The sequence below is a fragment of the Orcinus orca genome, chromosome 18, assembly GCF_937001465.1.
Source record: "Orcinus orca chromosome 18, mOrcOrc1.1, whole genome shotgun sequence".
NCBI lineage: Eukaryota > Metazoa > Chordata > Mammalia > Artiodactyla > Delphinidae > Orcinus > Orcinus orca.
Window position 1 is genome coordinate 27,940,638 of NC_064576.1, and position 13,761 is coordinate 27,954,398.

General features: G+C 37.4%; 1 protein-coding gene across 18 annotated transcripts in view; it reads right to left on the reverse strand.

Moving 5' to 3' along the window:
* Nucleotides 1-13,761, reverse strand: part of SCEL (sciellin) — a 140,942-nt gene that overhangs the window by 11,745 nt on the left and 115,436 nt on the right. For 14 of the 18 annotated variants that reach the window (XR_007472993.1, XM_049700982.1, XM_049700991.1 and 11 more), the window contains 5 exons: nt 10,060-10,152; nt 9,261-9,332; nt 7,367-7,441; nt 3,318-3,426; nt 965-1,067 (listed from right to left, as the gene is read on the reverse strand). Coding sequence is in view for 17 of the 18 variants with exons in the window: in XM_049700982.1 (XP_049556939.1) it covers nt 965-1,067; nt 3,318-3,426; nt 7,367-7,441; nt 9,261-9,332; nt 10,060-10,152 (452 nt within the window). In the remaining variant the exon portion in view is untranslated. The remainder of the gene's footprint in view (nt 1-964; nt 1,068-3,317; nt 3,427-7,366; nt 7,442-9,260; nt 9,333-10,059; nt 10,153-13,761) is intronic. The other 4 variants (XM_049700992.1, XM_049700989.1, XM_049700990.1 and 1 more) reach the window with 1 other exon arrangement.

Here is a 13,761-nt window from a genome sequence, read left to right on the forward strand (position 1 = left end):
TTGTCATTGATTCTGCAGCCTGATGGAACACGGCTTTCTGAATATTTTTCAGAGTATTTTCCAGATGTAGCCTCTCAGTACCTCATTAATATCACACACTTGTCTTTAAATTCCATATTTTGGATCCCGTGTAAAAATCGCAAATGCTCCTTTTTCATTCACCACCAGCAGGCAACTTGCCTTTCACACAGTGCTGTTGACCAGCTCCCCAATATCATCATGGTTATTCTACCTACTTACTATTGAAGCAAAAATTAAATGTTGATAATAGCTTTACAATGAAGTTTCATAGGATTTTATATTGCTAGCTTACTGTGCACTGTACACATCTTTTAAATCAACTTTTACAGCTTTCATGCTAAGCTTATTGAAAATATGAGTTAAAAATGCAGACCTTTAATGTTTCTTCTCACATTTATGCTAATTAGGTATCCAAATTATAGTAAAGTTGGTCTTAAAGGTAAAAAAAAATACTCAAATGTTATATGCAATATAGAATTCTACACCATTAACTCTAAATTTTCCGTTTAAAAATAACATTAATATAGAATTTTACACCATTAACTCTAAATTTTCTGTTTAAAAATAACATTAAAAGGCATTTAGTATAATAACCAAATTACGTTTAAAAAAAGTATATTCCAGTGCAAATGTAAAGGTCATTCACAGAAATGCACTTCAACTCCACCCATCAGTAGAGCAAAGAAAATCTGTTTTTGTTTGGAAAAAATGGAAAATTTCCTAAAATAAATGACTTTTGCTTAGTTGTATCTATGTCTGGTCTGACATCAGAAGAAAATATAAATGTTGACTGATTTTTATACCATAAAGTGAAATGCCACCATGTTATCTGCAGCTGAATTTTTAATATAATTAAGAAAATACTTTTTGGTTTTGAGATCTTTCATCAATATTAAAAGTTCATTAATGTTAGTGATGGTTCCTTACAGAGCTTAACACTTACCTACAACTTGAGAGTAGCAAGATTCACAATGTATTGTCTGTTTATAAATCCAAACACTGTCACCGGCTTGTAGGTTTTCCAAAGGTTGTTTGCATATTTCACACTAAACAGAATGCATAAAGTTTACATTATATATGAAGTTTAGATTCTTGGCGTAACAGGATTGAAAAAAAAAAAAAAAACTTTTGGGGGCTTCCCTGGTGGCGCAGTGGTTGAGAGTCTGCCTGCCGATGCAGGGCACACGGGTTCGTGCCCCGGTCCGGGAGGATCCCACATGCCGCAGAGCGGCTGGGCCCGTGGGCCATGGCCGCTGAGCCTGCGCGTCCGGAGCCTGTGCTCCGCAAAGGGAGACGCCACAACAGTGAGAGCCCCGCGTACCGCAAAACAAAACAAAAAAAACAAACAAAACTTTTACTTTATTCAGTACCATCCTTCATAGCAACACTCAGATGAAGCCTCAAGAGAACCCAGAGGGAAAATAAGAGTATACTTACTTGTCTGTGATCCACACACCGAACTTTTCAAATAAATCCTCTCATAAATCTCTCTACTATGGAGGTGTGCATTTCAGGGCATATATACCACTGAAGTCCCTACGTAACTCACAACAGAGTAGATATACATTTTCAGAAATTGGTTATGCCAAAGACAAGATCACCACTGGATATCGCAAACAAAAACACAAAGTGCATTTATTGTTTGCTTACTAAGGGAGAGCTATGCTGTCCGGGTATAGCATCATTGAGCAAAACGAACTTCTGATCCTATGCAGGGTTTAGCGGGAAGTTTGTTTCAAGTTGTGTTGGTTAAAGAGGAAGGAAAGGGTTGACATCTGCCTTAGACCTGTGCTCACTGGAGCAAGTTCACTGCCAACTGGCTGACTTTCAAGTTCACTGACGCAAATTGTCATAGATCAGTTTGACATGTTTAAGCCAGTTCAGATGGTTCTCTATTATTATGGCTATAGAATAATCTGTCTTTTCCTAGGAGTGTGGGGACATTTTTATTCTCAGTAGTATTTTATAATTAAATTGAAAATGGAAATAAATCATCCAAAATATAATAAATGGAAATTATTCCTATTTACCAAAAGCAATAATCAGGAGAATTTTCTTCTTTTAAAAAACTTTCTGCATAATAATTTTAAATGAGGAGCTATAGACTAACTTTTGTTTCGTTGAGTAAACTTAATAATTAAAAGGAAATTTTACTGTCATAATTAAATAATTATGAAATTTTCAGATTACATTTTATATAGAATTCTATATATGAGGGCCTTTTGGATTTTATTTGCTCAAAATGAGGCATCATATTTCTTCTTGCTTTGTGTCACTTTCTGAAGCTAATTTAAGGAGAAGCAATCGTCAAAGTATTACATCTACTTAACTGAATTAGATAATTTGTATCAGTCATAGAATATCAGCACTAGAAGGGACCCATAGATTTAGGCTGTGGTTCTTAAACTGGCTGCCTGTTAGATCTATCTAAGGAGATTGTAAAAATACCAATGCCCAGCAGTCATCTCTAAGATTCTTGATGTAATTGAGGCTGGTCCCAAGCATTCTATTTTTCTCCTAATCTCCCCAGACAATTATAATATGCATCCAGGGTTGGAAACCACTGGTCTAATCAGCTACTTCATTTTACAGATGAGGAAACTGAGGCTAAGCTAATTTAGATGATGTCCAAAGTCACATGGCCTCAATTAGTGTCAGTTAGAACTCCAGCTCAAGTCTTCAGGTTCCTAGTTAAGTGCTCACCCAGTTACACCAAAATCTATATTGTTGACCTACGGAATGTTTTTGTGAAAAGTAAAAGAAATAGCATATAAAAACACAAACTGTGACGCATTCTACTATGTACGCTTTATTATTATACTAAGCCACATTTAATTAGAATTAATCATGCTCTCAAAAGCAGACTGAGTTTCAACTATTGTTAAGCCCATTGGTCCTAATTTCATAATGTAAGGAGATGCTAGCTTTCTTCTCAACAATTTCTTTGCCTTTTCAGATTTCATTATATATTTTATGTAATGCATGATTTATGAAAATGCTGCAAAAACTTTTCTAAAGAGAACAAGTGTTTATCTTTTTACAGATTTCAATCTGTAGGGTAAGAGTTATAAATGTGTCAATAATCAACTTTTAAGCCTAAAGCCAAGAGAGTAATTATAAACCTTGGAGGTTTAGGCTGTAGAACTCTGAGAAATGTTTAAATAGTGCATTATTAATGTGCATGACAGTGTTTCTGAAAGCTTTAACTTCATCTCATATATTTCATTAAATAATTATTTTTATTCCAATCATTATGCAATTTTATATTGAGTTAAATGCAATAAACATAGCCTTACCTTGAAGCAAGTGGAATGGCAGCAAATTTGTAATTCATTTAAAATCATCTTAGCTTCTGTGCCCAAGGGTTTTCGACAGTAAGTGCACATATCCATTTCAATGACAGACCTATAGAGATGTAAGCAATTAAAAATAAATTTGTCATGATGCAAAAGACAGATGTATTCCCCATAAAGGCGTATGGAAATGATACGTTAATTGTGTTGATACTGTAGTAAATTGTGTAAACATCAAGGAAAGCTGAGGATTCACTTATCCTAGGGCAGCAGGGTAAGTGATTGATCCTTCTAGTTATTTCAAAATGATATCAAAGAATTAACATGGAGGAAAGTCTCAGATTAGTAATTCATTAGCAATCAAAAGTGCATCTGGGCAGGACAAAGATGTTCACAGTTTTCTAACTGAACTAGGTCATAAGTACCCCTTGAAGCTAGAAGAGGGTTTTGAATTATTAATGTACTTACATCATAGAAAATTTATGCTGCAGATTAATATAAAAATTTAACTCTCAAAACATTCAATAGTACAAAAATAGAAATCCATTCAAGAATGTGTTGGTGAATTCACAAATGATGGATAACCTAGATTCTAGGGTCTAGAGTCACTAAAACGCTCCCCTAGGCCACTTCTCTTGGTGTCATTGTAAGACTCAGAATATTGGGGGCCCTTTCATGACAAAAATTCTCCAATATGATATAATCTCACCACAAATTTGATGGGGAAAAAAGAGCTTTGCTATTTACTTTGGAAAAATAATGTTCAATAATAAATAAATGATCAGCAAGTCCAAAAGACCTTGGGTCACGCCAGAGTCTTAAGAAAGACCAATAACTACTTGATTCTTTCCATTTGGAAGGTCTTAGGACAGTCTTAATTAGCACCTTGCAGAGTTTACTAGTCTCAGGGTGTTAGCAAACAAGCCTGAAATTTCCAAAGTAGGATACATACCGGGGTGGTGAAATAAAAATAGCTAATACTTGGGCTTCCCTGGTGGCACAGTGGTTGAGAGTCCGCCTGCCGATGCAGGGGACATGGGTTCGTGCCCCGGTCCGGGAAGATCCCACATGCCGCGGAGCGGCTGGGCCCGTGAGCCATGGCCGCTGAGCCTGCGCATCCGGAGCCTGTGCTCCACAATGGGAGAGGCCACAACAGTGAGAGGCCCATGTACCACACACACACACACAAAAATAGCTAATACTTAATAGTGCTAATATACTTAATATGTGCAGTGCATTTTCCACGCACTTTGCTTTCCACGCACTATCAACTAGTTTATTCTTCATAACATCTCTGAGAAGCAGGTACTCTTATTTTTATCATTATTTTACAGAAGAGAAAGCTGAGGCACAGAAGGGTAAGTCATGCAGCCAGTGAGTGGCAGAGGCGGGATCTGAATGAAGGCAGAGCGGCCACAGAGCCCTATGCTACCTCTGGGCCTGCTTGTGAGATTGACTGGGCTCGCTGGGTTAGAAAGAACTAGTCATGCCCAGAAACCACAATCGATCCTGTCATCGAGTGCAGGACTAGAAGCAGAGAGGAGGGAAAGTTGAGGGGAGGAGGGGGTAAGAGAGGAAAGGGATTGGAGTAGATAAACCTTGTTTCATTTTATACTCTCAGTCATTCTAGTAATCTCTTCTTCCCTTATATACATAAATAAATATTTCCCTCTTTCAATGATCTCTCTAGGTACTTGCTTACCTATTCTGGGCAAATAGTTCCCTATGCATTTTTCACATATATGCATACGTAGGTACCCACACACTTAAATTTCTCATGTTAGACTGTAAGCACTTCCAGAGTAAAAACTCCCACTCTCTAGCATTCTTCCATTCCAGAGACACTGAGACAGGAGCTGGGAATATAAAGAAGAGTGAGAGAGTCTCCTCCAATGAGAAGCCTTCTTTCCACTAGGGTAGCCAGGTGTGTGATTGGATGGTCACCACATATTTATGGATGTGTGAAAAGAGTTAGGAGAACACAGCCAGTGGAGCAGCTTATCCCTGGGGTGAAGCAGGAAAGGCTTGTCAGCATAAGTGCCATCTGAGTTAAAGCTTGAGGGTGAAGGAGCTCTCAAGGGGAGCTCAGTGAGGTGGGGAGGGGCGTGATGGAGGGGTTCCAAGCAGAGTGAACAGGATGTACCAAGGTGCCACATAATGAGGGTGGCTGGAGTGATTGAACATCAGTCAATATTCAGCAGGATCAGATTCTGAAGGCCCATAAATCATGTACAGAGGAATTTGGTATTTACCTTGTAAAGGGGCACTGGTCACGTTATGGGATTGATGTGCTTAGGTAAGAACTGTGGGGATGCAGCTAATTTCACACAATGATCAACAGAAAAAGTTTGCTGGACTAACCAGTTTTAACGGAGAATTGACTTTTGCTCTGATGACTGAAAACATTTCAAGGATCACTTGAGGAACAGGAGTGAAATTCTTCACTTTGAGAGCAACACTTTAATGTAGAATGCTTTTCTTCCTTAACAATAAAAATATGAGCCCAGGGAAAGCTCTGGTGTTGGTGTTATCCTTATTAAGATCATACTTAGTAGGAATTCTCTGGTGTTCCAGTGGCTAGGACTCCATGCTCTTACTGCCAGGGACCTGGGTTTGATCCCTGGTCATGGAACAAAGCTGTGCCTTGTGACCAAAAAAAAAAAAAAAAAGATCATACTCAGTCAAAGATCTTTTCAGAGCGTTATGAAAAACCTAGCTCTGGTGTTTTGGTTATCTAAGCAGTACTTGTGGTGCTCCTATAGTCACATCAAAGAGGTGTGACTTAAACGCAAGACACTAAGAAGAGCCTTGGTAATAGAAGATCTTAACAAAAGTGACAAAAAGAGGATGTAATTCTGATGCCTGGCCCACCTATGTTTCCCTTAGTAAATGGAACATAGGTTTGTTTATTCAGGAATAATTTATTGAGTATCTGTTAGGTGCCAAGGACTGCGTTACAAGCTGAGGCTGTGCATAAAAATAAGATATGGGGGCTTCCCTGGTGGCGCAGTGGTTGAGAGTCCGCCTGCCGATGCAGAGGACACGGGTTTGTGCCCCGGTCCGGGAAGATCCCACATGCCGCGGAGCGGCTGGGCCCGTGAGCCATGGCCGCTGAGCCTGCGCGTGCGGAGCCTGTGCTCCGCAACGGGAGAGGCCACAGCGGTGAGAGGCTCGCGTACAGCAAAAAAAAAAAAAAAAAAGATATGTCGTGACCCTCAGTGAGCCATATTTCCACCCCCTGCAATAGAGAAATACCTCCCATAGAATACCGGACATTTGCATTAAGCTGGTTTCCAGTGGTTGGACTGAAATGCTAATTATTTTTATTTCCTCCGCTGGAAGTCTGCAGGCCACAGTCTCAGGAGTGTCACCTATTTACCCGACTGAGCATAAAATGGTAAAAGAGAGTAATCAAGAGCAAAAGCCTGAGGTCAGTTTACCGGCACTAAATTGATGCTCACCCTAACCTCCTTCCTGGGAACTGAGCAGGGGCCCTAGTGGGTCACAGCGGCACATCCACGCAGCTGTTTGTAGGGTGAGCTGGCTTTGGAAAACCGCAAGGAGGGAGGGCTGAGGGCACGGTCTAGGGATGCAATGAAGCCTAGATGCTAATAATGTGGCAGTACTGGGGACTCCTGGGATCACCAACAGCAGAGACACTTGCCTGGGAGGCAGCTGTAAGGCACAGAAAGCTCTACTGGAATAAAGTACATCAAAATCAAAGAACAACAGCCAGGAAGTCAAGGAGCAAATTCCTAGATGCAGAGGTTGCTGTTCTTTGTTCCACTCATACGATCACCAATATAACCGCTATCAGGAATGTCATCTCCAAGTTCAATGGACTACAAGAATGTGTACATATATATTTCAGTGCTGTATACATAATGAAGATATGTAAATATATATTATATATAAATACATATACACATACATAATAAAATGTATATTTATAAAGTATGTACAGACATATATATTATCTATAATATATAAAAATACATATGTTTATATGTGTGTGTATATACTTTTATGTATGGAAATACAGACATACTCACCTATCTGAAGTCGAATAAATGGTTTGTATGTATTTTCCAGAGATACTCTCCTGATATCTATCCTTTGGTGATTTACTAGAAACAAACACATATGGACATGTGAGAATTGGGCTGTTCCCCTAATATTGAAGTATATACCTCTATGCAGGCAAGGAAGCACACACACACCCACTCACACAGCCTCATTATTATTATTCTTTGGGATGTTACAAGCCAGGACAATGTACTCACTCTTTTTTTTTTTAAATCTGGAGAAGTATTGATATGCAAGAAACCTCCAAGTTGACATAAGTTGACACATTCACCAAGATAAATAAAGAATGGGGCAAGGAGAGTGCAAGAACAAGTGTAAGCAGGAAAAGCAGTTATTGTTTTTCATGAAGTCTATACTTGCACCTCCCTTATTTTTACTAAAAGAAAGCTATCTGTAGCCTCACATAAAGAATATACACAAAGCACGAGCCAGTGCAGGCAAATATAGACAGACACCATTCACGTAGAGAAACACTCCTGAACTTTTAGAGAAAGCTTTGGAAGTTTTTATATTTGCTTGAAAACATCCAGGAATCATTTAGAATGAAAGCAAAAATATTGTAACTTTTAAAAGTCCTCTTTGTTCCCTTTCTGCTCCAGTTTGTAAACGTCACTTTCTCCTGGAGACAAATGAAGTTTGCAGTGCACTAACCAGCTGACTGTCCATAACTGCTTCCCCAGTACCTACACTACCTGGGAGCATATTAGGACCAGAAGCAATATGTTCCTATTATTTCATACAGTGAAGGATAACTCCATAGCCCTCACTTGGGATTTTTTAATGAGAAATCCTTCTCTCCCTCCAAACTGCCCGTAGGCAGACTGCTGTTAGAAATAGAATCTGCTTTACGGAAAGCATAGCCCACAATGCTAAATAAAAGTTTGCACATATTTATGCTTGATACATATAAAATTATTCCCATTTTATTGGTCAGAAAATTGAGACTTGAATGGAGACAGAAAACTGAAGTTAAGTAGTTTTGCTGAGGCCACATAGTCAGTAAATGACAAACTAAGATTCAATCCCAACTCTGATTCTAGGGCCTCTGGTCTAATACATACTGCACTGTCGGTGTAGATTTTAGGGAGAATTGGATTAAGCAGCAAAATCAAAGTTGAGGTTGCATTTTACAAGGTAACTTACTTTGGGGTTTGAGGAATCCCTTTTGGGGGGAAGGTTGCTCAAATCGAACGCACCTCGAATTTCTGGGAGCCCCGCCCCCATACTCTGCTCTCTGGCCTCTTTGAAATGGGCGATGATTGACACACGCATGCGTATATCCACATCTGAATGCCCCACCATTACCCTACATCACAATTAGGCCAATTCTTGTTTTTATACTCTGCAAAATCGAATGACTTGTGAATCCCTGACCTTGTTTGACATTTTCCTCAACATCCATCACATCAAGCAGCAGATTTTGCGGGCCAGAGCTTATTTACTAAAAGTTATACCCCTTATTTCAGATTAGAGGTAAACAACAGTCGATAGAACCATTTAATTAAAGTGTGACTCCAAATTAGCATAGCAATACTTGTGTAATTTTATAAAGCTTATTATGGGCATGTATGTTTATGTGACAACTTTCAAATAACTATCCTATTATGTATACACGTGTTATATTAAAATATTTTTTAGTCCATTCAATGAAATTGTATGATTATTTGACAACTACTTAATAGTGGAAAGATTATAAAGAATTATATATTTATTTATATAAAGAACTTGATATACTCTTAAACATTCTGCAATTTGAAAAAAGCAAGCATACCCTAAAATAATGGCATTCCTTCTTAAACACAGATTATTTCAAAATTATAAAATATATATAGCAAAATACTTCAAATAAATTTCCAGTACCTATTCTCCGCATACGTCCTTGTGTACACAACAGTATCCTTTGGTCCTGCATGCCTGGTTTCAGCATTGGAGCTGCAATACAAACCATTTTACTTCATGTTTAAAGTGTGTTTACAGGATAATCAAATTAACAAGGCAATTATCCAATCCAATGAAAACAATAATGCTCATATAGTCCTTCTAAACTATTACCTTTAAAATATGAATGTTAAAGTGGTATCAATCCATTTCTGCAAAATTTATTTATGTCTCCCATTTTGTCTTAACTTCCAGAAGTACCTTGGCCTACTTCCAGAATACTATTATGAAAATCGGTCACTCAATAAGTCTGTTGTACAGCATGATGATTATTTTGAATATTCCTGTAACATGTTTTAGTGTCTATTTCTCTGATGTCCCATTCATATTTCCAAACCATTGCTTTCCCCACAAATCTCAAACAAAAAGTGGACCTTAATTAACGATCATGATAACATCTGATTTAATGAAACCTTTAAATCTACTTAAAGAATGTCAATGCCAATGTCTCAATCATGCTTTTTAAAAAATATATAGACTTTTTAAGGAAAAATCACAGTTTACACTCATTATTCATAATTGACAACTTACCAGTGACCAAGATGTTTACTCAACACCTTTGTATAAGCCTGCTTAGCCACTGGTAAAATTAAAAATTTCTGCATTTCAAAGGAAGGATCAGGTTGTATGTGGATGTTTTCTTTAAAACACAGAAGGAGAAAAAAAAAAAAAAACAGAAGGAGAATAGTCCTGTCAGTTGTTTTATAATTGACCACAGTACCTGAGCATCTTCTGTGCTTCATAAGAGTAGGCAGTGGTTCTAGAAGATGGGCTGATTAAAGCCTCAGTAGACCCACTAACTTGGCCATCTTGCCTGAGAAAGCAAATGCAAATATTTGGCACTTAAAATCAAGGCCACATAGAAGGTTTTTGTTTTATTAAAATTCTGTTCAATGAACTTTTAAAAATATACAGTGAACCTCTTTCTTGTTTGCCTGTTTTCTGCACAGATACACAAATAGAATACATGTATGACTTTACTCCTCCACAGAGACCACTATCTTACTGTTAGGAATCATCTACAGGCATGTGTCACATTATCTAACACTAAGACAGAATACTTTTTTACCAAGGGCAGGAACCATCTGAAATTGGTTCCAGTAATATTTTCACAGCAGCAGTGCCATCTTAGAAAGTTTTTCATGTACAACATATCTGACAGTTTATCAGTTTAATGAAAATTATCCAGGGGTTCCTCTGAGAAATTCCAGTTTCCATTTTGTTTTTAATGTAAAACAGTACTTTGAAGATTGCAAAAGAACTTTGACCTAGATTTCTGCTAATCTAAAAATGTCACTATGCTTAACAAAGTGCAGGCATATTTGCTTTTTCCTATGAGACAGAGGAAAATTTTAATGCAGGAGTAGTGAAAGCTTTAGCTCTTTTTCCTCCCCTGTGTTAGTAAACTCTGATATAGGAGAGACATAAAGACCAAGAGGAGGATTTAGATCTTGATCATGATTTATCATTCTTGACTGGCCTGTTCCTTCCATTTCCAGGTAGCTCTTAAAGAAGAAGAAAACATCTGTTCACATCGTATCAACTCTGGCATACGGAAAACCATCTTCTAGTTTTAAGACAGATATTTCACAAAACAGATGTTTTACAGCTGAGTTAAAATGACGCTAAGTAATGAGAAAGTAGAAGATTTTCTAATACAATCATTAGAATATGTCATTCCAGAAAAATGAAACTAGCTGTGAATTGTTTGGAAATATTCAAATCATATAGTATATAATACAAAACCCAATTTTAGCAAATAGTTTCAAAGGACAAAGGTTGTCAATGAGTGTGAAATGTGTCTGTATTGTCCTCAGAAAGATAAAATCAAATATCACCAATTTGCAAAATCTGCAGATAGGAAAGTGAAATAATTTGTAAACAGTTCTGATAAGGATTGAACTGTGTCCTGCCAAAATTCTTACGTTGAATTTGGTTTAATTGGTTTGGCGTATGGCTTGGGCATTTGCAGTCTTTTAAACCTCTCCAGTAAGTCTCACATACAAGTCAAGATTGAGAACCACTACCTTAGAGGCAGCCTGACATCTTACCCAAAAGAGCACTGGTTCTCAAAGTGTGGGCCCTGGATTAGCAGGTGAGTCTGATGTAAATAAAATGTGGGAACCAGTGCAATAGAGAACTCTCCACCAAACTATTCCTTAGATGCCTTGAATAATATTCCTAAAGAAGAACTTATGACTGACAATGTTTTTTGCTTGATGGCTTTATTGTTAAGACGTTACCCTTCATTGAAACAAATTGCTGAATTGTAACTTGCAATCAACGGTCACAATTTTGTTTCTTAATTGAATAACTCCATAAACTATAAAACCAAATATTGTGTTGGAACTTACAAAATTCCAAATGGAATTACACTTGAGAAAATGTTTTCTGCAGTGGAAGTTCACCTTGAAAATTTAACTATCTAGAACCTTCATACACTGCTAGTGAGAACATCAAATGGTACAGCTGATTTAAAAAACAGTCTGGAAGTTCTTCAAATGGAGTTACTGTAGGATTCAACAATTTCACTCCCTAGGTATTTACCCAAGAGAAATAAACACACTCTACACAAAAACTTATATATGAATGTTTATAGCGGCATTGTTCATAAGAGTGAATTACAAGCCAACAGTGGAGACAATCCAAATGCCCATCAATTGATAAATAGATAAACAAAATGTAGTACATTCACACAGTAGACTATCATTTGGCAATAAAAAGAAATGGAATACTGAGACATGCTACAACATGGGTGAACCTTGAAAACATTATTCCAAGTGAAAAAAGCCAGTCACAAAGGACCACATATTTTATGATTCCATTTATATGAAATGTCCGGAATAGGAAATTTAAAGAGCCAGAAAGTAGCTTAGTAGTCGTCCAGAGCTAAGGGGTTGGGGGAAAATGATGTGTGACTGCTACTGGGCATTGGGTTTCTTTTTGAGGTGATGAAAATGTTGTAAAAGTGATTGTAATGATGGTTGTACAACTCTGTGAATATACTAATCAGAAAGCATGTATCTATGTGGACATCCAATTACTATACAAAGTGAATACATTCATAAAGTAAATAAAGTAAATCAAGTGTCAGTTTAACAGATTGGCCTATGACTCTTATTTAGATTTCCATTGTCCTATTTGACTTAACATTGGCAACTTGACTTTAAACAGCATAAAATAATTTCAACTGATAAATACCCATGTCACTGCAAACTTTATAAATCTCTTTTGCATGAAGACTAAAAGCTTAGTAAGAGTTTACCATTTTGAACTGTTGTATGTGATAGGGTTTACTTCTATAAAACTATCAAGGTTTTGAGCTCTTGTAAAAATTACAGGTTTTAAATATACAAAAAAAAGTCTTATTGGTACCAAAGGTGATAGTGGAGTGGGGGGGCAGGAGATAAATTAGGACTTTGGGATTAACACATACACAGTACTATATATAAAATAGATAATCAACAAGGACCTACTATATAGCACAGGGAAGTCTACTCAATATCCTATAATATCTATAATGGAAAAGAATCTGAAAAAGAGTATATTATATATATATATATATACATATAACTGAGTCACTTTTCTGTACACTTGAAACTAACACAGCATTGTACAATAACTATACTTCAATAAAAATAAATAAAATTTAAAAATAGCAGAATTCTCCTGTGGAAAAATAAAGAGAGGACTTGAGGCCAGGATACCTCTCTAATTTACGAACTTTCTGCACCTGATCAAGTCTCTTACTCTCTGACCCTCAATTTTCTTTCTGTTAAATTTTTACCCATTTTGAGAGTCAAGTAAACTTTCTTTTCTGTAGCCAAAATTATATGGGTGCAAAATTGGGCCCAGAGATTTCTTTTTTCCACTTTTTTTTTTTCCACGTGAGAACTTTTATTACAGTTGTTCTTTCAGGGCTGGGGCAGTATCTACATTTTCCATTTAATTTGGAGACAGATCCTGTACAGGATTTGGATAGAACTGAAGAAGAATGAATAACATCTGAACACAGAACTCAGGGATGAGCAAATGATTTTGCAGTGGTGGTTAAGGCCTCCAGACATAGTAACTGACTGTGATGATCACCATCCCGCTGGAGAGACGGGGTGCATTTGTGAATGTACGTGTGATTGTTGGGTTATGTTAGGAAAGAGGCACAGATGAAACTGCAGGAAAGTAAAGGAGAGTGTGTGCACGTTACAGCCACGGTGTTTTCCATCCCACAGCCTCTTCTACACAGATGGCCACAACCACACCGCCTTGCTGAAGGAGGCCAGACCTTGGAAAGCTAGAGGAAGGTGAAGTTACGAGGAAGGAGAGGCAGCTAAAGTTCTTGGTTATCAAACAGCTACAGAGCAGAGAATAAGGAAACCAATAGGTAGAGGGAAGAGCAGGAGAAAAATAGGCAGCAAAGAATAGG